The sequence below is a fragment of the Apodemus sylvaticus genome, chromosome 1, assembly GCF_947179515.1.
Source record: "Apodemus sylvaticus chromosome 1, mApoSyl1.1, whole genome shotgun sequence".
NCBI classification, from domain to species: Eukaryota; Metazoa; Chordata; class Mammalia; order Rodentia; family Muridae; genus Apodemus; species Apodemus sylvaticus.
In genome coordinates, this window is record NC_067472.1 from 126,502,345 (window position 1) to 126,526,035 (window position 23,691).

Here is a 23,691-nt window from a genome sequence, read left to right on the forward strand (position 1 = left end):
CGTTGAGTTAATGCCCCGAACAGCTGCTAAGAGACGCTGTTTCTCTGCATGTGTCTGGTTCTCAGCCAGGAAGCCAGGACGGCCCTTTTAAACTAGAACATAGCTCAGCTTGTCCCACTGCAGTGAACTGTGTAAGAGCTACACCCTTTCCAGACATGGAGTGTACTTCTCTTTTATGACTAATGTAACATTCCATTGTCAGTGTACCTGTTCATTGCTCAGTGCCTTGGGAAGAATTTATACATTGTGTTTTACTGAAGGGCAGTGTTGAGCTGTTAATGAAGCATTGTTTAATCATAATTGTTTCTTGTTAAGCTGTCAGATGCTTCATTGTTTTTCATCTAATCGTGAAATCACACTACCTGCTTCTGAGTGTTTTATATGCAGCAACCGTTTTATAAATAGCTTTTATATTTTTCATCCCTGTGATGAATACTAAGAGCCTGGGAATCTGAAGGTGTGGGTGCTGAGCTGAGAGATTTGCTGATTTGTTTAATACCCAGTGTTGTATTAGGTTTATGACTTATAATCTGTTGTGTTTTTATCATCTTAGGCTCAGCTATATATTTTTTTAAGCACATTTGCCAATAGAAACCTGTCAGTAGGACCTATGTGCTCCTCCACCCATTTCCATGCTATAGACCAGTTTGCCTGACATGCACTTACTGAACTTGGAAATTCTAGAGAAAGTGCAGTAGCTAAGAGGATAGGGATTTTTTTTCCTTCTGTAGGGTTTGAGCATGTGTTCTAGAGGAAAAGAGATGTTTTAACTTTCTTGCTTTAGGAGAAAGAATCATTTTAACATGGATATAACAAAATTAATTCGGGCCAGCAAGATGGCTTAGCAGGTAGAGGTGCTTGCTATTAAGCTTGTTGTCTGGAGCTGGAGCCCTGGACACATGCAGTAGAAGCAGAGAGCGGCTCCCACCCGGAAGCTGTCCTCTGTCTCCCACCTGTGCTCTACGATGTGTGCACACATACAAACATACTCACAAAATTTAAAAAAATAATAAAAAATTTGCTCTGTGTCAAGTCATACTCCAGGATTTAAGTTTATTTTGAACTCAAAGTTATTACCGAATGAGATAAGAGGTCTCTTTTTGGTTGAAGAGATTAAATATTGTTTGTTCATTTTTTGAGACATTGTCTTACTGTGTAATCCAGGCTGGCCCTGAACTTGTGGTGATTCTCCTACCTCAGCCTTTGGAGGCTGGGACTATAGGAGTTAATCGCAGTGCTATGCTCACTGTGTATTTAAAATTTATCTAATTTTATTTTATATGCATTGATGTTTTGCTTGCATTTATGTCTGAGTGAGGGTGAGTTACGGACAGTTGTTAGTCACCATGTGGTTGCTGAAAATTGAATCCAGATCCTCTGGAAGAGCAACCAGTACTTATAACCTCTGAGCCATCTCTCTAGCCCCTTGTTGTATATATTTAATCTAACAAATAATAAAGTATGTTAATCTTCACTTAATTGAATCGTGAAAAGCTACATAGAGCCTTAGTTTGAACTAAGTTGCTCAATGAAAATGAAAATTAAAAAAAGTTTGATGTTACAAAACAAGTCCAGCCAGGCAGTGGTACGCACATCTTTAATCCCAGTGCTTGGGGGACAGAGGCAGGAGGAATTTTAAGTTCAAGTCCAGCCTGGTCTACAGAGTGAATTTCAGGACAGCAGGGCTACACAGAGAAATCCTGTCTCAGGAAAAAAAACAAAAACAAATCCTGGGAATTGCTGGGATGAGGAAAGGTAGACTGGTGCCCTGTGCTAGCCCAGAGCTCAGATGTTCTCACTGTTTGTCCTGTGAGTCCCATGTTATCACTTGCATACCATCCGTACAAGAAATAATAACTAGATGTACCTTTTTAAAGGAATTTTTACTTACCCTTTTTTTTTGTTTTCTGAGATGGGGTTTCTCTGTGTAGCCCTGGCTGTCCTGGAACTCACTTTGTAGACCAGGCTGGCCTCAAACTCAGAAATCTACCTGTCTCTGCCTCCCTAGTGCTAGGATTAAAGGTGTGTGCCACCACCGCCCAGCAACTTACCCAATTTTTAACATATTATTGAATCCCTACTTTATTCTGAGGACTAATATCAATGTTACCCTCCATTAATAAGCAAATATTTTACTTTTAATGTGAATGTATAGAATGTGTTTTTTACAAGTGTCATCTAATACTTTTTTTTTGTTAATTAAGCCTCTTCTCATTAGAATGTAAATTCTGTGATGGCAGGGACTTTTGTTCAGTGATATATCTGTGCACAGAGTACCTAGTTTAGAATATTCACTGAGTGGATTGTCTCTATAATCTTCATTAATTTTTGTGAGTAACCTTGATGCCTATATGTTGCTTACTATTAATTTTCTGGCTATCTAAACATGCTTAATAAATGGCATGACTATATCAGGAATTCTAAGTGATAAGTTAACTGTTTGCCGTATATAGTTTTTTTAAGAATACCTTTTATTATTTTTGACAGTGTCATATATATATATGTGTGTGTGTATTTATATTTAATTCCTTTAGTGTCTTTAGTATCTTAAGATAAAGCCAATAATTTTTATTAGTTGGCTAATACAAAGTACTGGGTGTTATTATGGTAGCCTCTTATTCCCTCCCACAAAGCCCCTCCCCTGGCTCCTCTTGGCTGCTCTCATTCTCCCCAACAAGCCCTCCATTGCTCCCATGGCTCGTAGATTCCAGTACCTTCTCTCTTTCTCCTTCCCTCTAAGGTCTGTTGTTACCATTCCATGGTCCCATTTCTAGTTATACACATGCATGCCCAGAAAATTTAGGTACATGAGAGAGTATGCTATATTGGGCATTCCAAGTCTAATTTGTTTCATTTAAGGTGATTTCCAGTCCCATCCATTTTCCTGCAAATACAATTTCTTTTCAGGTAACTAGAATTGTAGTGTGTGTATATCTATGACATTTCCTTTATTCCGGTCAGTTGGTGTACGTGTCTGGTTCTGTGCCGTGCTGGCTCTGATGTGACTCCAGCACGACACTTTCTACTCAGGATCACTCTGGCTAGTGTGAGGACTCTAGTGTTTCCATCAGCATTTTAGAGTTGTTGTGCTACTTCTATGAAGAATGCCATTGTAGTTTTGATGGAGATTGTACTGAATATGTAGATTATTTCCAGTCACGTTTTCAAACTATCAATTCTGCCTATCTTCAATCGTGGAAATACCATTTTCTTCTGTCTTTTTTTTTCCCTTTAGTTTTTTAAAGTTTTCATTTATTCTTTATTAAACAGCTATTGTGAATGAGATATCTTTTCTCATTTCTATCTTGACATGTTCATTATTCATTTATAGAAAAGGTACTAATGGGCCAGTGAGATGACTTCAGTAAAGTCAGCAAGACTGGTCCTGGATGGTAGAAGGATGGAGCTGACATCCTGAAGTCATCCCCTTTCCCCACACATGTGTTGTGGTACATGTGGTATACACACAGTTTAAAACAAAAGCTACTGATTTTTTTTTTAATGTTGGTAATCTAACCATCTAATTTGTGGAAAGTTTTTCAGCCTGAGAATTTTCTGATGGAGTCTTGAGGGCTTTTTAAGTACAGGATCATGTCCTTATTTGAGAATAGGAATAATTTAGACTTCTTTTCTTACTTCGATTCCTCTTTTTTTTTCTCCTATAGACTTTGAGCCCTATATTGAATAAGAGTAGGGACAGTCAGCACCCTTGTTTCAATCCAGAGTGTATAGGAAATAGCTCTTGGTTTTTTCCAACTTGGTATAACGTTGGCTATAGGCTTGTCATATATAGCCTTTATTATGTTGAAAACGTTTCTTCTGTTTCTTCAGGACTTTTATCATGAAGGGCTATTGAGCTTTGCCAAATACCTTTCCTTTGTTGGGATAATGATGTGACTTCTGTCCTGAGTCGGCTTGTATGTTGCATCACACTGCTGGCTTGCTTACTTTGTTGAATATATCCTAGAGTTCTTGGAAGCTTTGCTCATACTCACTTTTTTTCTATATATCAGGATGTATTATTGTCTCCACCTGAACCTCCATTCTTGATATTTTCTTGTCTTCTGAAGATGGTTTCCACAATGGTTTTTAGTTAACTAATTTCCAGAATTTCTACTTAGTTTCTTTGCAGAATTCCCTTTTTCTTTTCTTCCTTCCTTTTATTTTTAAAATTCCTTTTTATTTATTCTCTTATATATTCCATCCTGACTGTATTTCCCCCTCCCTCCCCTCCTCTTAGTCCCTGCCCCCACCTCCCCTTTTCCCCAGTTCCATCTTCCCCTTCATCTCCCCTCAGAAAAGCTGGCCTCCCAGGGACATCAACAAAATATGGAACAACAAGCTATGATAAGACCAGGCACATATTCTCACGTCAAGGCTGGACAAGGTAACCCAAGAGGAAAATGGTCCCAAAGGCATCCAGAAGAGTCAGAGACTGCCACCATTCCCACTGCTAGGAATCCCACAAGAACACATAACATATATGCACATGACCCTTACAGGCTCCCTGATCTCTGGCACACTTGAGTTCCCAGTCAATTATTCTGTGGTTTTTGAGGTATCCCTGACCCCTCTGGTTCTGGTTCCTCAGGTCCTTCCTCCTCATCCTCTGAAGCACTCCCCGAGTTCATCTAATGGAGCTAATGACTGAGGGACTCTGCATCTGCTCCTATAAGTTGCTGATATATTTATGATTGTGGTAGGCTTCAGTCTCAGCACATCATGCAGGCATGACAAAGTAGGTTGGAGGTTTTTATGGTTGGGTTGTTGTGCCAATCCCTCCACCCACCGGAGGCCTTGTCTGGTTACAGAGGATGGCTGGTTCAGGCTCAAAGTCCCCTTACTAGAAGTCATTCCATTGCATGAGGTTTCTACCTGGCTCCTGAAATGACCCCAATTCCAGTCATCTCTTCCAGTATCTTCTCCCTACTTTCCCAACTCCACCTGGATTCCCTCCTGTTTCCATTCCCACCTTCCCTAGTCCACCCAAGAAGTCTATTCTGGTTCTCCTCCCCAGAAAGATCCTTGCATGTGTGTCTGTGTCTGTGTGTCTGTGTCCCGCCTCCCTACCCCCTACCCCCCCCCCCGTCCCCGCCCCTACCTTACCTCCCAATGCCCTCCTTGTTACTTAGCCTCTCTGGGTCTATGGACTGTAGCATGATTATCCTTTACAGCTAATATCCACTTATAAGTGAGCACATAGTATGCTTGTCTCTTTTGGTCTGGATTACCTCACTCAGGATGGCTTTCTTTCTATTTTCCTGTGAATTTCATTCATGATACCATTTTTTAAACAGCTGAGCAATACTCCATTAAGTAAATGCACCTTTTTAAAAAAAAATCCATTCTTTGGTTCAGGGACATATAAGTTGTTTCCAGTTTCTGTCTGTTACGGATAAAGCTGCTGTGAACATAGTTGACCAAATGTCTTTGTGATATGATGGAGCATCCTTTGGGTATATCCCCAGAAGTGGGTCTTAAGGTAGACTGATTCCTGATTTTCTGAGAAAATGCTATATTGATTTCCAAGGTGGTTGTACAAGCTTGCACTCCCACCAGCAATGAAGGAGTGTTCCCTTTGCTCCACATTTTTGCCAACATGAGCTGTCTCTTGTGTTTTTGATCTTAGCCATTGTGTAAGAGAGAATCACAAAGTTGTTTTGATTTGCATATCCCTGATGGCTAAGGATGTTGAATATTTCTTTAAGTGTTTCTCAGCTACTTGAGATTTCTCTGTTGAGAATTCTGTTTTGATCTGTACCCCCTTTTTTAATTGAATTATTTAGTTCATTAAGGTCTAGTTTCTTGAGTTGTTTATATATTTTGGATATTAGCCCACTGTTAGATGTAGAGTTGGTAAAGACCTTCTCCTATTCTATAGGCTGCTGTTTCGCCCTATTGACAGTGTCCTTTGCCCTACAGAAGCTTTCCAGTTTCATGAGGTTCCATGTATTAATTGTTGATCTTAGTGTCTGTGCTGTTGGTGTTCTGTTCAGGAAGTTGTCCCCTGGGCCAGTACATTCAAGGCTCTTCCCCATTTTCTGTTCTGTCAGGTTCAGTGTTTCTGGTTTTATGTTGAGGTCTTTAATACACTTGGACTTGAGTTTTGTGCAGGGTGATAGATGTAGATCTATTTGCATTCCTTTATATGGTGACATCCAGTTATAGAAGCACCATTTGTTGTAAATGCTTTTTTTCATTGTATATTTCTGCCCTCTGTATAAAAAAGATCAGGCGTCCATACGTGTGTGTATTTATGTCTGGGTCTTCGATTTGCTTCCATTGATCAACCTGTCTTTTTATGCCAGTCCCATGCTGTTTTTATTACTATAGCTTTGTAATATAGCTTGAAATCAGGGATTGAAATATCTTTGGATGGACTTATATAGAATTGTTTTAGCCTGTTTGTTGTTGTTGTTGTTGTTGTTGTTGTTGTTTTGTCTTTCCATATGAATTTGAGTATTGTTCTTTCAAGGTCTGTAAAATACTGTGTTGGAATTTTGATGGGGATTGAACTGAATCTGTATGTCGCTTTTGGTAGGATGGCCATTTTTATCATGTTGATTCCACCAATCCATGAGCATAGGCGATCTTTCCATCTTCTGGTATCTAATTCAATTTCCTTCTTCAAAGACTTAAGTTTTTATTTTAAAGGTCTTTCCCATGCTTGGTTGACCAAGCCCGCTCAGTCAGTCAACAGGTTCTCCAGCGCAGGAGTGAGGATTGAAAAGAAAGAGACAAATAGACAAAACTACATCATGACTCCAGTCAATTCTGAGACTGAAGGGCAGGTTTAATAATTTTCAATCCTTTTTTATATCCATTTAATTACATGCAGGAATTAAGGTCAATAGTAGTACAATAAGGAATAAGCAAGACAGTAAACACAAAATTGTCAAGGCAGTAAGCAAAATACCACATCACTTCATTGACAGTTGTTTCCAAGGGTGTGTAAGGATGACCAAAATACCTGAGCCTCCTTCCTTGTCCAAGCCCAGAATCTTGTCTGAAGCTTGTTTCTGCCGTAACCTACTTCCTTATTATGCCCTAATGTCAGATTCCTGCTTAAGCCCTTGTCCTTGGCCAATGTCAGACACCTGCCAGGCAGCACAGCACCCCAGTAAGGCTCTCCACACTTGGTTAGTTACCCCAAGGTATTTTATATTATCTGTGGCTATTGTGAAGGGTGTTATTTCCTTGATTTCTTTCTCAGCCAGTTTGCCATTTGTATATAAGAGAATATTGATTTTTATTTTTATTTTTATTTATTTTTAAAGATTTATTTATTATTATATGTAAGTGTACTATAGTTGTCTTTAGACACACCAGAAGAGAGCATCAGATCTTACTACGGATGGTTGTGAGCCACCGTGTGGTCGCTGGGATTTCAACTCAGGACCTTCAGAAGAGCAGTTAGTACTCTTAACTGCTGAGCCATCTCACCAGCCCTATTTTTTTTTTTTTAGTTAAGTTTCTATCCAGTCACTTTGCTGAAGGTGTTTTATCAACTGTAGGAGTTCCCTGCTAGAATTTTTGGGGTCGTTTATGTATTCTATCTTATCTTCTGTGAATAGCAATACTCTATTTAGTTTTCTTAGTTTTCTAGCTATAACTTCAAGTTCTCTATTGAATAGATATGGGGAGAGTGACAGCCTTGCAGGGACTCCATTTCTACCTCACCAGTTAGTGACAGCTTGTCTGTGGTGTGTGTGTGATTAGTTCTTTCCATGCTTAGTTTCCTGTGATTGAGGCCCAGGGGGTATGGCAGGCCTAGCCCTGTGGTTAATTACCACTGTCTATAGTCTCTTCCTGCCTGCACAAGGAGGCCGCAGCACGTTCAGCACCACGCTTGCCGGTTTCTCTGTTCTCTCGCTCAGGCATGGTAGAGCCGATTCCTTCCAGGCTATTCACTCCAGAGCTCGCTGGAGTCTGCTCATGAGGCTCCTCTGCCAGGCTTCTGTGTTGCCCAGGCCATAGCTCCTTTGACTGTGTGTCTAGCCTGCTCCTGCTGTAGTGCTGTGTTGGTAATAAAGGGCACTCTCCCAGAAGATGCTGCTCATTCAGTGCGTGCCAGTCGGCAGCTGCTCCTGCCTGCTGTCCTGCAGCTCTCAACTTAGTCTTTATTCTTGTTCTTCAGCACTCTCTTACAAAGAGTTTATTGTTTTTATACTAGTTACTCTCTGTTACTGGGTGGCAGAGGATGCTGCTAATCACCGTTTTATCTGCTTTGTATTAATAGTCTAAGTATCTAATTTGTAGTTTGTGTGTGTGTTTAAGCTGAGATTTAAAAACTTAATATAAATAAGTACTTCGTTAAAGAACAAAATATTCTTTATTGTTGTATTTTCTCTGTAGACACACTCTGTGCAGTTCTAGAAAGAGACACACTGAGTATCCGAGAAAGTCGACTTTTTGGAGCTATTGTGCGTTGGGCAGAAGCAGAGTGTCAGAGACAACAATTGCCTGTGACATTTGGAAACAAACAGAAAGTTCTAGGAAAAGCACTTTCCTTAATCCGGTTCCCACTGATGACAATTGAGGAATTTGCAGCAGGTAAGGCTGTAACTTCACTAATTTGAAACTATTTCCAGAGCAAAAAATAAGAGTAAGTTATGACTTACTAAGTGCTAGTTATATAATAAATATATTTATGTGTAATTTCATTTTCAAAAGAGCTGTTCAAGGTAACATCCACATTTTATAGTTTAAGTAAACTAAAGATTAAGTGAGTGCCTTGCCCAAGGTTATAGGGACAAATCTTTTTGATCTTTATGGTTGCTACTTCTGATTAAATGAGACAGATCCAATATTCAGTTTCTGCTGTATAACGAGCACTTATATAGTAGTTCACAAGCAAGGCTCCTGATACCTTCTCTTTTCTCTGACCTTCTCTGACCTCTGGCCTTCTTGGGCACCTGCACTCTATGCACCTCTTTTTAAACACATACAACTAAAAATAGCAAATATAAATCCTTAGAAAACATAGAATACAAAAAAGGTTGTAAAACTACATTAGTGTTAAGATGTAAAATAAGCGGTGCCCAAGAAGGCCTGAGGTCTTGGATCCCCTTGGAGTCCGGGCAGTCGTGTGCTGCCCGCATGGGCCCTGGGAATCACGCTCCAGGACACGCACGTGCTGGCACTTACTTCACCTTCCTCACAGAGCTGTATTCTTTATTTTCCCCATTTTACGTAGATTTTCATTATCTTTGCATGCCAGTTATGTTTTTTGTAAGCTGCATTTTTTTTTAAGGCAACCAGTTCTATAAACATTGTCTCTGACTTGGTATATCTGATTACATTTAAAAAATTCTCCATATATATGATTTACCATCTTGCTGCATGTTCCTACATGTTGACTCAGCTGTGGTTTTTGTGGTGGATTTTGTTTTGTTTGTTCATTTTCTCGTTCTTATTCTTTTTCTTTTGGAGGAACCAAGTGATTTCTAGTATTTTGTTCTCTATTTGCTTGCTAAACATTTTTTTTACTATTTTGTTAGTGAAAAGCAAAAGAAGGTTAGCAGTTTTAATGAGAAATTTTTTTTAACTATTCTTTTGGTAGGTTACTTGATAATACACAAATCTTTCCTTATGAGATTTTAAAATTAAATCTTAAAAATTAAAAAATTTAAATTAAACTTTCCCATGCAGTACAGAAGATTTTACTAATACTTTATTTTCTTCAGTGTTTGGTGACATTTCATGTATTTTAACTCTTCATATATTTTAAAGCCTATAAGATGTTATTATGTTAAAAATCAATAGTCATGGACTGGAGAGATGGCTCAGCAGTTAAGAGCACTAGCTGCTCTTCCAGAGGATCTGAGTTAAATTCCCAGCATCCACATGGTGACTCAACCTTCTGTAATGGGATCTGATGCCCTCTTCTGGTGTACATGAAGACAGTGAATACATAAAATAAATAAACCTTTAAAAAAATTAATAGTCTTTTAGATTACCTGTAACGTCATCCTTTCTGATGCTTCTTGCTCTGTCCGGGATCACTTCTGTCAAACTAGACAATTAGTATTCTTCATAGTAGTTCTTAGGCCACCAGAGTCTCTCAACCGGTCCTCCCCGTGTTTGTCTGTAAACACTGTCTCCTGCTTTCACTTCTCAAGGATGTTTCTGGGTCAAAACTTCGGTTTGGCAGCTGTTCATCTACTATTTAGATGGAATCCTGTTTCCTTTGGCTTCCATTGTTTCTATTGGCCAGACTTATTTTTAGAAGGATGCATTCCTTTTCTCTGATACTTGTAGGATTTCTTTTTTATTATGTTTGCTTTCTGGTAGGTTGTTGATGATATATTCGGTGTATCCTCTTACATAATGGACTGGAATTCTTTGATTTACCTCTTAATTTTAGTGAATGCTATTTTACCTTTTTGAAGCTTACATTTTTCATGACATGAAGCCTTTTTTGTTGTTTTTGGGATTTTTCTTTTTTGAGACAGGGTTTCTCTCTGAAGCCCTGACTGTCCCGGGACTCACTAATGTAGACTAGGCTGGCCTCAAACTCAGAGATCTGCCTGCCTCTGCCTCTGCCTCTGCCTCTGCCTCTGCCTCTGCCTCTGCCTCTGCCTCTGCCTCCTGAGTGCTGGGATCAAAGGTGTGCCCCCACCCTGCCCAGGGAAGACTTCCTTTTTTTCAATGAAGGAAAATCCTTTTGCCCCGGGCTTTTGAATTATCATGCATTTTTAACCTTAAAAAGTGTGTGTGGTGTGAGGCATTGCACAGTATATAGAAGCCAGAGGTCAGTCATGGGTGTGGTTCCTTAAGAACTATGCACATTGGGTATTAAGACAGCTTTTTTGGGGGACAGCCTCTTACTTGTACTGTGCTTGGCTTTTTACATGGGTGCTGGGGATTCAACTTTGCATAATAAGGAGTCTCCTCAGCCCTGGCCCTTAAAATTCTAATCCATCTGGAGGAAGACGAGTTTTCATCTTCATCCCTTATTTCATCATTCACAGACGCTCTTCTGTTTCTTACGTCCTTCCTTCTCTCCCTCCTTCCCTCTCTGTCCTCTTTCTTGCTTGTTTGCTTCCTTACTCTTTCCTTGTCCACAGATTTCAAAGTAGCAAAGCTTGGGTCATGCATGCTGAGCAATATATTTTGTCATTTTGTATGTTTTTTTTAAAACTTATTTGAGTCAGGGTGTCACTACATAGCCACAGTGACTATAGGGAAGTTGCTATGTAGAGTGTGCTGATCCCGAGCTTATAGACATTCAGCTGCCTCTGCCTGTGAAGTCCCAGGATTACAGGGATGTGCCACTGCACCTGCTGCTCACACTGAGATTTTTTTTTAAATTAGTAAGCTTCCTAATCTAAAATTATAGTTTTTTGAAGTCTCTTCTGCTTCTGCTTGCTTTGCAAAGGCTCTGCCTCTCTATGAGGGAGCAGCATTAACTCTGTAAGGTTGAAGTGCTCCAGTGAGAGACAGCCAGTCACCTGAAAGATTCTACTCTATGTGGTTGTCTGTTTCCACGGCTTTCCTAGACGTGGTTCTCACCTTGTGCTCACTTCTAAACTCCAGAAATAAAGCATTATTCCTGTCCTTCTGGCCCAAATGTCCCTTTGTTCAGATTATAGCCTCAGGCAAGTATTAAGTGGGAGATGGAAGGTCACCGGTACCTGCTGACCTTGGAAGTGATTTGCCATCAGAAAGAATAAATGATTCTTTTGGTGAATAGAAGTCATGGTACTCAGTGGAGTGGACAGAAAAATCCTTTTTGTTATGGTGGAGTTTCATCTAAGCCTTCACTTATCTTAATGCTTTCTTTCAGGTTAGCCCAAAGGGATTGACCAAAACTTCAAATGTATGCTAAAATTTTACATGCTAAGTTTACTTTATATTTTTCCAGGTCCTGCTCAATCTGGAATTTTGTCAGATCGTGAAGTGGTGAACCTCTTTCTTCATTTTACCGTCAATCCTAAACCCCGCGTCGAGTACATTGACCGGCCCCGGTGCTGCCTCAGAGGAAAAGAGTGCTGCATCAACAGGTTCCAGCAAGTGGAGAGCCGCTGGGGCTACAGCGGGACTAGCGATCGGATCAGGTACGTGTGGGCTTGGCGAGGGCGGAGGGGATTGTTAGTGGTTAGTCTCTGTCCTCATGAGAGGTAGTTAACAAGTATTTTATTTTATAGTTTGCTTAATACAGGGTGAGGCCAAAGCTGAGCACAAAAGAAAAAATAACTGGTTTAGCAAATAAGAGAAGGAACAACTGATTTAAGTATTTAGTCCAAGTAAGTAGAAAATGAACATAGAAAGAGCCCGAAAGAAATTAAATAGGCAAGTGAAGAAAGTAGTGAATTAAAAGTAGGAAAGTTGATCAACTTGTAATCTGTTTTCCTTAAAAGATTAACAAACAAACCATCCTAGAAGCAGTTCTTTAAATTCATATTTAGAAATTAAAATGAGACTATCATATGCTAAAATTTTTACTTTAGTTCTGGGTTTACTCTATGCTAATAAATTGAACATCTTGATGGAATGGATCATTTTATAGGCAAATATAAATTATCAAAATTGACCGAAGAAGAAAGCCTGAGTAGACCAATTACCCTGGGAAGAATTAAGTTATCAGAGAACTGTCCATTCACAAAGTTTTTACAGGTGAGTTGTTATCCAACATTCAAGGAACAGAGTTTCCTTGAGCACTGAAAGAGGAAAATACCATGTGATTAATTACTGAAGGAAACAAAATTCAGATAAGAGTTGAACACGGCACATATGCTAGCTGAGCCTCACCATATAGAAGAAATTGTACATATCCACTCTACCTTAATGGGATAATGCTGGGAGAACAAATAGTATGTGCTTGGAGAATCAAGAAGCAGGTCAGTAATACAGCTCATCAGAGTAAGAGACCACAGGGACAGTGGTTCCAATAGGCAGCAAGACTCTTGGTGGGTGGGAGGTGCCTTTGATAAAAATTTATCTTTGTACCTGGTTAAATTGTTAGCATTTCTCTAACAATAATAGACTATTGAAGAGAAATTAAAAATCTAGCTAGAGATATCTACCAGTTTTACTGAGTTTTGGTGGCGATTGTTGCTGTCATAAATTAGGGCCCTATAGAATCAGGAAGGAAGAGATCTTTCCCATTAATTCTGGATGTACATTAGTATACAGCTCTTGGAAGCTCAGTTTTTCTGTAGTATATATTTTGTACTTATTCCTTTACTGACTTGAAATTCATAGTGTCACAATTTAGGGGATAAATGGCATATCTGTAATACAAAGGAGAAATAAATACAGCTGATAATAAAAATTTAAAGAGAAATATTGAAGCTTAAAGTGAAATTAGTACTTCAGTATATAGACTTTAGGTAAGACACTAGCCGGCAAACTGAAGAGTACATCTCTCTCTATATTCCCATGTCAGCTACAAAGTGCACATGTTCATGCTTTACACTCCAACATTCACTTTTCCATATCTGAACTTACCTACTAGCCGAGCTATTTATAACTCTAAAGTCACTGCTCACTGTTTAGTCATTTTCTGCCAGAGACTTTAGTTGTATGTTCCAGGCAAACTGAAGGTAGAGACTTTCCTAGTTCAGCTTTGCTGCACAGGCAGAAAAGATAGGGCAGGGTGGGGCAGTGCAAGAAACTGCTCTGGGCTGGATCTAATGGACCCAGGTGAAGTGGCTGGTAGTGGGCAGCCGTCCTCAAGTCACAACTCCAAGTGATCTTTTTGTAAAATGCAATAACAAGATAGGATGAGGTATTTGCAGGATTTGAGTCTAAGGAAGAGAAGGGTCTTTGTATCTTCACATCTAACAGACAGATGAATGCGAGTTTACACACAATTAACAATGGCAACAACAATTATGTAAGAGTTTCTTTACATACGTGGTCCTTGCCTTTTGTGGAAGTCAGTGAAATTGTACTTAAATGTCTTTGGTTTTTAAATAAAATATGATTATAGCTTATAGTCACAAACAATTTCCTTTAATGATTTGGAGATCCCTGGCTGTAGGAATCTGTTCTGTACATCACAGGAGTTGTAGCATCACTCACTCCTTGTGCCTATAAACCTTAGGGTGAAGAAAAAAACCTGTTGGAACTAGTAAAAGAATAGTTGCTGCTTTAAATGTGAAATTGAGATTATTCTCACCACAACTCTGATAAAATAAAAAGCCCTCAGTTACAGAAGTGAGCAGCAGCAGCAGCTGTATGTACAGTGATGTAAACAGCTAGTGCACTAGCCGTCACAGAATGGCTAGCGTGGCATGGCTCACATATGAACGGAAACCCAAGACTGAACATGTTTAAAAATTGAGTTACGCTGAGTAAATAACATGCAAGTATGTACTGTACTATACTGCAGTAAGTTATACATTTGTTATATTGAATGTTACTGTAATAGAGTAGAATTAAACTCTGGAATGTCCTGAAAATAGTACTATCTAGAGAACGTTCACTCGAATCACATTTTGATAGGGATAAATTAACTTTCCAAATTACTGTGAGTATCTTAGAAAATCCCTTTCAGAAGTCCCACCTGTTTGGTAAGGGAGTTGCCTAACAAAATACAGTTAATCTGGGAGAATAAATTCTCTTCTAAAAAGAGAGGAACAGCTCAGATATGAAAAAGGACAATGGAACAAAAGCCAAGAATTTTTCTATGGAAAACACTATCCAGGTCAGAAACTCTGAGGCCAGATGAGCAGTTAGAATTGGATGGAGAGGGAAGGATTACCCACTGGGAAATTAAAGTTTTAACATGAAACATAAATGAAACTTGAACATGCTATAATAGACGAGGATTATCTACCTCTCTAAACTTGGAATAAATTCTAGTTTGGTTGCACATGATTAAAGAATTTTGTCTAAAATTTAAAAATAAATAAATAAGCTGGGCAGTGGTGGTGCACACCTGTAATCCTAGCACTCTGGGAGGCAGAGGCAGGCAGATTTCTGAGTTTGAGGCCAGCCTGGTTTATAGAGTGAGTTCCAGGACAGCCAGGGCTAAAAAGAGAAACCCTGTCTCGAAAAAACCAAACCAAACCAAAACAAAACAAAAACAAAATAAATAAATAACAAATGTTGAAACTTCTTTGAAACAGTTTAACCAATATCAGAGGGCCAAGGAGTGTGCTTTGATTTTTTTTTTTTTTATCAGTGCTACTTCTGGGATTTATTCTAAGGAACTAATGAAAGCCTTATTAAACAATTTTTCTCTAAATCACACATTATCATTAACATATATTATCCAAGGTTGATTGCAGTGAATCAGTGCTCATTTTTACTGTTTTACATGATTAAGAGCTTAAAACACAGAATCTGATAATAGTTCACCAACAGGAGTTGACAGCCTTCACTTCTGGTTTTACAGGCTGCTTCAAACGCTTTCTCCCTTTTCCTTGTTTGCTGAGGACTGACTACTACAGAACCTGGGCACATTTTCCACTATACAGCTACATATCTGGGCAGCTTTCTGATAGATAAATAGATAGATAGATAGATAGATAGATAGATAGATAGATAGATAGATAGGTAGATAGAGGCTTTCTGATAGATAGATAGATAGATAGATAGATAGATAGATAGATAGGTAGATAGATAGATAGATAGATAGATTGTTCAAGTTTGGAACTTTGGTCTTTATGGTTAGCATATTCATGAGAGAGATTTGGATAAGTGCAGCACAGAATCAACCATTATAATAAAAGTAGTCATTTAGGTTACAGTCCTTTGACTGTACAGAACAAATCCTATAGTTTCTCTTCAGTTCACATTAGGTTTTGTGGACCAAGAAGATGACACTTTCAAAATCCTCTTTTATGACAATTATGATAGGGTTTTGATTATGATAGGTTTTTTGTTTTTGTTTTTAAGTAAAATTCAGGTAATACCTGTAAAAAGCTATAGCCTTCAAAATATGAGCACTTGGAGAATTGTTCCTGTTATTCTGTAATGGGCTTCTTTCTCGCAGGTTCACAGTTAACAGAAGAATCTCTGTAGTTGGATTTGGTTTGTATGGATCTATTCACGGGCCCACGGATTATCAAGTGAATATACAGGTACTCCTCTTCTCTCTGCATCCTGAGATGCAACAGCAACTTTTCAGTAAATACTGTCTTAACAAAAAAATAAGTTTCATTGTCGTTGTTAAAGGCATCAGGAAGCATCAGTGGTATTCTGTTTTGTGGTTGATGCAAAGTAAAAAATGCGTGTCAGGAAATTTAGGTCCTTTATGAAAGTATTAAGTGTACCGGAAGTATCTCATGTTCTATTTTGACGGGGTCTCGCACTGAGGACAGTCTGAACTTGCCATCCTTCTTGTCTTTGTAGTACTGAGACTACAGGCGTGTGCCACTATGCCTCCTCTGGCCGTTCTGTAGGGCTGCTCTGCCTCAGGTCTTTGAGATAGGGCATTAATGTGCAGTTGGAAAGATCATTAAATGCCTCTTCTGTCTCACACTTCCAAGAGGTCTACTGCTCTCCCTTGGGTCACATACTCTGTCAAGTAAAATTATTTTGGAAAACAAATCACTTATGAACTATGCAATGCATCTACTTTATATATAAAGTATAAAAAAGTACATAAAGTATAACAAATAAAAATCATGTTTCAAGGTTTTATCAACAAAAAAAAACCCATGCCTTATAAATGCTAACCACTATATTCTTTTTAATAGTGAAATCTTTGAACCTTGTAATGAAATGCATGCTTTTAAAATGTTGATATTTTGTATTATTTGTGACTAAAAACAATTTCTGTGATAGCCAGAAACAAAGGAAAGTTATTTTTATGCCGTTTTTTGTGTATGGGGTCAAGTATGTTTACATATGCAGACATACATGTCAATGCATGTAGAATCCAGAAGAACTCGTGGTGTCGTTCCTCAGGTGCCATCTACTTTTATGTGTAGACAGTCTCTCAGGGTCCCAGAACTCACTCTGTAGAACAGGCTGGCCTTGAACTCAGGGTTAGGACACTTAATGAGAACTTCATGTTTGTGAGGCAGATACTTTATCCACTAACCCATTTCCCCAGCACCTGCTAAGTTTTATTAGAACCATCTAGAGGAATTTTTTGTTTGTTTGGTTTTTTTTTTTTGGATTTGGTTTTTTCGAGACAGGGTTTCTCTGTGTGGCCCTGGCTGTCCTGGAACTCACTCTGTAGACCAGGCTGGCCTTGAACTCAGAAATCCGCTTGCCTCTCAGAGTGCTGGGATTACAGGCGTGTGCCACCACCACCACCCTGCTCATCTAGAGGATTCTTAAGTATTTGTTTTATTGTGTGTATGTGTGTAAGTGTATGTATGTGCACCATGTGCCTGCAAGAACCTGAAGAGATCAGAGGAAACATTGGGTTTCCTGGAAAGTAGACTTAGAGACAGTTGTGAGCCATCATGTGGTTACTGGGAGCTGAACCCATCCTCTGAAGGGACACTAAGTTTTCTTAACTGCTGAACCATCTCTCCAGCTCTTAGGTCCTTATCTCAAAGACTTGTGGCCTAGAAAGGAAGTCTGGTATTGTAGACAGACGAGGCATCTTCTATGTGAAAGTTCATCTTTATATGCTTGCTTGTTTGAGGTACACTTTACCTTTCATCTAAAATGAGAGCCATGCACATCTCAAGAGATTTTGACTCAGCTATATTAACAGATGAAAGTACTAGAAACTTGTGTAATAGAAGAAGAGCATTTGTTTGTGTTTGTTTGTTTGTTTGTTTGTTTGTTTGTTTGTTTTTTGAGACAGGGTTTCTCTGTGTAGCCCTGGCTGTCCTAGAACTCACTCTGTAGACCAGGCTGGCCTCGAACTCTGCCTGCCTCTGCCTCCCAAGTGCTGGGATTACAGTAGTGCGCCACCACTGCCTGGTGAGAGAGGCAGTTTTGAAAGCTGATCCATATCTTCCCTGCCATTAGCTATGTGGATTATTAAGGAAAGATAGTAACTCTTAGGACTATAGCAGTTACATCACACTCCATCTCAACTCCCCAAAATTCCATAGCAGTACTGAGTAGGAAGTAATGTAAATTTACGGTAATTGACACAAAAAGGTGTTAAAATGAATCTGCATGCTGATAATGACACCTCATAATGGTATGACCTCTTTTGTTATCGAACTGGTAGTAGATATTTGAAGGGTATGTTCACTGAGTGTGGTGGTAGATGCCTTTATTCCCAGCCCTTGGGAGTTCCACGCCAGCCAGAACTACATAGTGAGACCTTGTCTTTAAAGAAACAAACAAACAAAAACTTGGAAAGGAAGCAGGTTATATGAATAAATGGTATATGTCTTAGTTTTCACAGACTGCACACACCTGTATAACTAATGCCTAGTCAAGGAACAAGACAAAACAACATCTTGAACTCTTAGTGATCCTTCCGCCTTCCCCTATAGAGGAACCACTGTTCTAACCTTAGCTTTAGGTAGCTTTTGCTCATTTCATTATTGTTTGCTAGAATGCTGGCAGAAAGGCAGGCTTGTGGGGTAAGGGTGCCCTGCATCCTGTCCTGGGTGGAGCCCTTCGGATCACTTGATAAGCTGTGGCTGGAGCTTGTCAAGCTGTCCTCCGCAAAGCTTCAGCCCTCCTCAACAGAAGTGGTTAACTCTGTCCTCCTCCTCTGAGCAGGCACTGCCAGCATGTTCCTGTAGCCGGGACCTTACTGGAGGGGTGTTCTTAGTGCTCTGTTTACCACTTGGCACATATGATAGAACTAACTGAACTTACTCACAGACATGACAATGCATTTAAGGACATTTTAGTATCAGTAAATATTGAAGCTGAACGTGTTGAGATTATTGTAGGAATAAGACATGGGCTAAACAAGGAGGATACATTCTTTCCTTCTAACATTACAAGGCCACATTCTAAAGTTTGTACACAAAACTCTACTGTTTTTTACAGAATCCTTCTGTAACTAAGCCCCTGTTGCTTGATGCGTTCCCTATTCTTGTGATGTATGAGTTGAAGGACCATTTTCTGATTGTCGCATGCTTTAAAAATCTTTGATAGACAAGTAGAGAAAAGTTTACACTGTGTCACAATTTCTAAAAGCTTCATATTCTTTCCCACAGTCTGCTACAATTTAACTTAAGTGTAACTTCTCTTTTAAAAATCCCAGATCATTGAATATGAGAAAAAACAAACCTTGGGACAGAATGATACTGGATTCAGCTGTGATGGGACTGCTAACACATTCAGGGTCATGTTCAAAGAACCGATAGAGATCCTGCCCAACATCTGTTACACCGCATGCGCCACACTCAAGGTGAGAGCCGCTCAGCCCCTCAGGCTGTGCCACCAGGCACTCAGGAGGCCCCCGCTTCCATGTTTATAGAGTCACTAGCATGGAGCTCTTACAAAGAGGAAACCGGAGCGAAGATGCTCTGCTGCATTAAGTGCTGCCCAGTACTAATCTGCTCTGAGAGAAAAGTTCTTCCCAAGAGCTTCCCTTTTGTTTAAAGGAAATTGAACTTTCACAATCGTTTTCTCAAACCTCACAGTTGTTAATAGCCGAACTCCATGTTGCTATTAAAATTGTTTTTAAGCAGTAACCTCATATTTCATTAGATGGCTGTATGAAATTTTATACTGAGTCTATAATGAATAGGGTAGACCATTAGACAAATCAGAACACATTGAGTGCTTCTTAAATATCAATCACTGAACTGTTTCTTTTCATTTAGGGTCCAGATTCTCACTATGGCACAAAAGGACTGAAGAAAGTTGTACACGAGACCCCTGCTGCAAGCAAGACTGTGTTCTTATTTTTCAGTTCCCCTGGCAATAACAATGGCACATCAATAGAAGATGGACAAATACCAGAAATAATATTTTATACATAATCTAGTGTTAACCATTCAGTCTAATCTCAAAAGCATAAACAACTGGCCACAAATAGTTTGAGTGTCTTGAGTATTTATAATTACTGATTAAGAAGCATTTTAGTTTCTTAGAATTAAAATAGTTAATTTAAGTCTCTGCATGATTCAAAGCAGACTTTGCTTTTTCTTGTAACTCTCGAAGCAAAGAGAACCAGATTTGTGTGTAAATTGCTGTCTTTTCTGCTTCGTCTTGTGTGATTTCATAGTTCTGCTGACTTGTGATCTTTCAGTAGTTTGGGAATTGAGAGATTCTTGTCATAAATAGCAGATATGGGTGTTTGGGTTTTTTTTTTTTTAACTTGTGTTTTAACTGTTTTGAAGGTTAGATGAGATGGGTGAGTAATCCTACGGAATTCTTTTTAACTCAAATAATTAATTTCAGAAAGTTAAGAAAACTCACTTTATATTTGGGGTTTTCAAATATCTGGTCATTAGCTTTTGGAATAATGCTAAAAGTAAGCCTGGAGAACACCCAAGGAAAGGTTGAGCGCATTTATTTACAGGGAGGCATTTGTAACAGTGTCGGAGCTATCTCACAGTACTGTTTAAAGCTGGAAGTGGGGTTCTATAAATTCTCAATGTCATGTAAACAGATCTAAAGGGATGATCTAAGATGGATTCCTTATCACTCCCATCCCACTAAGCCTGTCATGGGTGCTGCCAGTAATCCTAGGTGACTGAAAGATGACAGATGCCAACAGATGAGCACTTCAGCACTGCAGTGCCCTTATACAGCAAGAAGGGGGTAGAACACCAAGATCCCTGACAGCTGTGTTGAATCATAAAGCTATCCAGCCAGTCACTCCTGCCGAAAAGGAAGGAGGCTTCTTGTCACCTACATAGTTCTTCCCAAGAAGTGGAAATGCTTGATATTTGTGACCTCATTGATGTGACTGGCATCAATGCCACTATACTATATCTATAGTAAGAGTGGATCAAAAGGATATTTGGCAGTGTAACATTTCTACATTTTTATATAAAGCAGATTTTTAAAATATAAGTAAGATAACATTTTCCCCTTGAAAATGATTATCTTACAAAAAATCTTGTATAATTAAGCTTAAGGTGTATCAGTCTATCAGATAGTTGTGGAAAATTATTAAAAATAAAAATTCTTTTAAGTATCAACTTAAGAATTTTTCTAAATAGGATATAAAAGTTTTCATCAAAAATAATATTTTGTATTTTTCAAGAGGGCAGGGAGGTGATGTGTTGGTGGCCAGGATCTCTTGGAAGTTGTTGAAGAAAGGGAACTATTTTCAGTCTGTTCTGGTACCATGATCTTATGGGTATAAGCCTCAGTTAGCTGAATTACCCATGGAGTGTGTGATTCTGCTTAACTGAAGATAAGACCGTATGTAGTAACCATTCCTCAGCCAGTGTTGCATGCCAGAGGTAAGTTAGTGCTTTTTGACATTTGGGGCATTTAAATGCCTTGTGTTTTACTAAGCAACTGTAACTGAATATAGTCATAGAAAGTACAAGATACGGAACCACTCACTGACATTGGGACATCACCTGGAATTTTTAAAATAAATTTATCCTTTTTGTTTACCTTTTTTGGGGTTACTTCTCTTTTTCTCTGAATCTTGAATGAGATACTACTTTGGAACAAAAGTTCCAGTTAATTAAAGTTTAGCTTTTATGCACTTCTAATTTTAACTAATACTTACAGAGTTGGGCAGGGAATAACTCGAAGGTACAGCAGTTGCCCAGTGTACTGGTTTGAATGAGAATACCCCATAGGCTCATGGCGGGTAGCACTATTCGTAGTTGTGGCCTCTGCATACCACCATGCTTCCCGCCATGAGGATAATGGACTAAACCTCTGAAACCACAGCAGTAGACCGTTGACTAAGACACCTAGTTTGAATTCCATCCCTAGTTCAAAATGGCAGTCATTGCAGCTGGAGTGATTACTGTGCACTGGCCTTTGCTCTAAGTGTTTGCATACATTCTTGCTTGTCACTGCATCATTGTTCATTGGTATTACCATGCCCAAACAAAGAAGTTAGTAATTAGAAAGGTTACTATGTGGCACTGGATATGATTTAAAGTAATTTTTATGCCCCACACTATTGGACAGGTGTATCAGTTTGGGTTCTCTAGAGTCACAGAATGTATGGTAGTCTTTATATAGTTAGGGAATTTGTCGATGACTTACAGTCTATAGTCCAACTCCCCCAAAATGGGCAGCAGCAGCTGTGGATGGAAATCCAAGGATCTAGCAGTTGCTCAGTTCCATGAGGCAAGCAGGCAAGGAAGAGGGAGTAAATCTTCCTTCTTCCAATGTCCTTATATATCTCCAGCAGAGGGTGTGGCCCAGATTAAAGGCATGTGCCTCCATGCTTTAATCCCAGATGATCTTGAATTGGAGATCTCCTTGTCTTAATCTTCTGGAATTCATAGCCCCTATGCTTCAAGATCTCCATACCAAAGTCCAGGTCAGAAACTTATATCTCTGAGCCTCCAAATTAGGATCATAGGTGAGCCTTCCAATTCTAGACTGTGGTTCATTCCAGATATAGTCAAGTTGACAACCAGGAATAGCCACTACAGCAGGAAAAATGCTTTGTTGAGTTGCCAAAACAGCCAGGCAGCTGTGTTACACACCTTTAGTCCCAGCACTGGAGAGACAGAGGCAGGTGGATCTCTTGAGTTGGAGGCCAGCCCAGTCTACAAAACAAATTCCAGGAGAGCCAGGACTACAGAGAGAGGCACTGTCTTAATAATAACAACAATAATAATGTTATTATATAGTATTATACAATTATATAAGGACATGATATAATATATATATTATATATTTTCACTAACCTGTACCTACTATAGAATATGAATAATTTAAAAATTATTCCTTTAATACACTGCTATTCTCTTATCTGTCCAACAGTTTAAGATGGAATATTTCTACTTTCAAATGTATTTTAGGTCAACATGAAGTTTTAGGAAGGCATACACTTTCAAAGGAAAGGTGTATATAGAACAGTAATGGTATCAGCATCACTTACTGCCCTTCTTATCTTCCTAGTGCCTTCTTCAGCCTTCTGTCTCTCTCTATTCTTGTCCTCACATTCAAAAGATGAGACGGAACCATATTATTTATTCTTCATACATGCCAAACCAAACCATTAACTCCACTGATTTAAGATCAAATCTTAAGAGGTTTTAAAGCCTAATTTTACACCGGGCAGTGGTGGCGCACGCCTGTAATCCCAGCACTCTGGGAGGCAGAGGCAGGCGGATTTCTGAGTTCGAGTGCAGCCTGGTCTACAGAGTGAGTTCCAGGACAGCCAGGGCTATACAGAGAAACCTTGTCTTGAAAAAACCAAACCAAATCCAAAAAACAAAACAAAAACAAAAAACTTAATTTTACATTGGATTCCTGCCATTGGATCACAACCCCTATTCTTTCCATTGGGGCAGGTGGCTGTGGGACAGATTGATCTAAGGAGGGAGGGTTCCTGCTCTTTCTGGTGATGGGGTGCTCTGGAGGTACCTGTGGAGAAGGCTGAAGGGTTCCTTAGAGGGTATTTCTTCCCTCTCCTTTACCCATCCAGTCACATGCCAGGCACCATCAGAAATTCACAAACAAGTGTTCCCTCCCTTTAAAAAATTGTCAAGTCTCTAGAGCAGTGGGTCTCACCCTTTCTAATGATGTGACCTTTTAATACAGTTCCTCATGCTGCGGTGACTCCTAATCATAGCATTACTTTTGTTGCTACTTCATAACTAACTTCACTGTTAAGAATTGTAAATATTTTTAGGGAGAGGTTTGGCAAAGGTGGAGACCCACACTGGTTGAGAACCACTGCTCAAGAGAGTATCATGATTTCAC

At 39.2% G+C, this 23,691-nt stretch overlaps 1 protein-coding gene across 1 annotated transcript in view; it reads left to right on the top strand.

The window, feature by feature from the left end:
- The window catches only part of Btbd1 (BTB domain containing 1), a 35,340-nt gene extending 13,933 nt beyond the window's left edge, over window positions 1-21,407 (top strand). The window contains exons 4-8 of the mRNA XM_052159622.1: window positions 8,356-8,553; window positions 11,867-12,059; window positions 15,947-16,034; window positions 19,091-19,237; window positions 19,656-21,407. Coding sequence (XP_052015582.1) covers window positions 8,356-8,553; window positions 11,867-12,059; window positions 15,947-16,034; window positions 19,091-19,237; window positions 19,656-19,814 — 785 coding nt within the window. The 3' untranslated portion in view covers window positions 19,815-21,407. The remainder of the gene's footprint in view (window positions 1-8,355; window positions 8,554-11,866; window positions 12,060-15,946; window positions 16,035-19,090; window positions 19,238-19,655) is intronic.
- The last annotated feature ends 2,284 nt before the right edge of the window (window positions 21,408-23,691 follow it).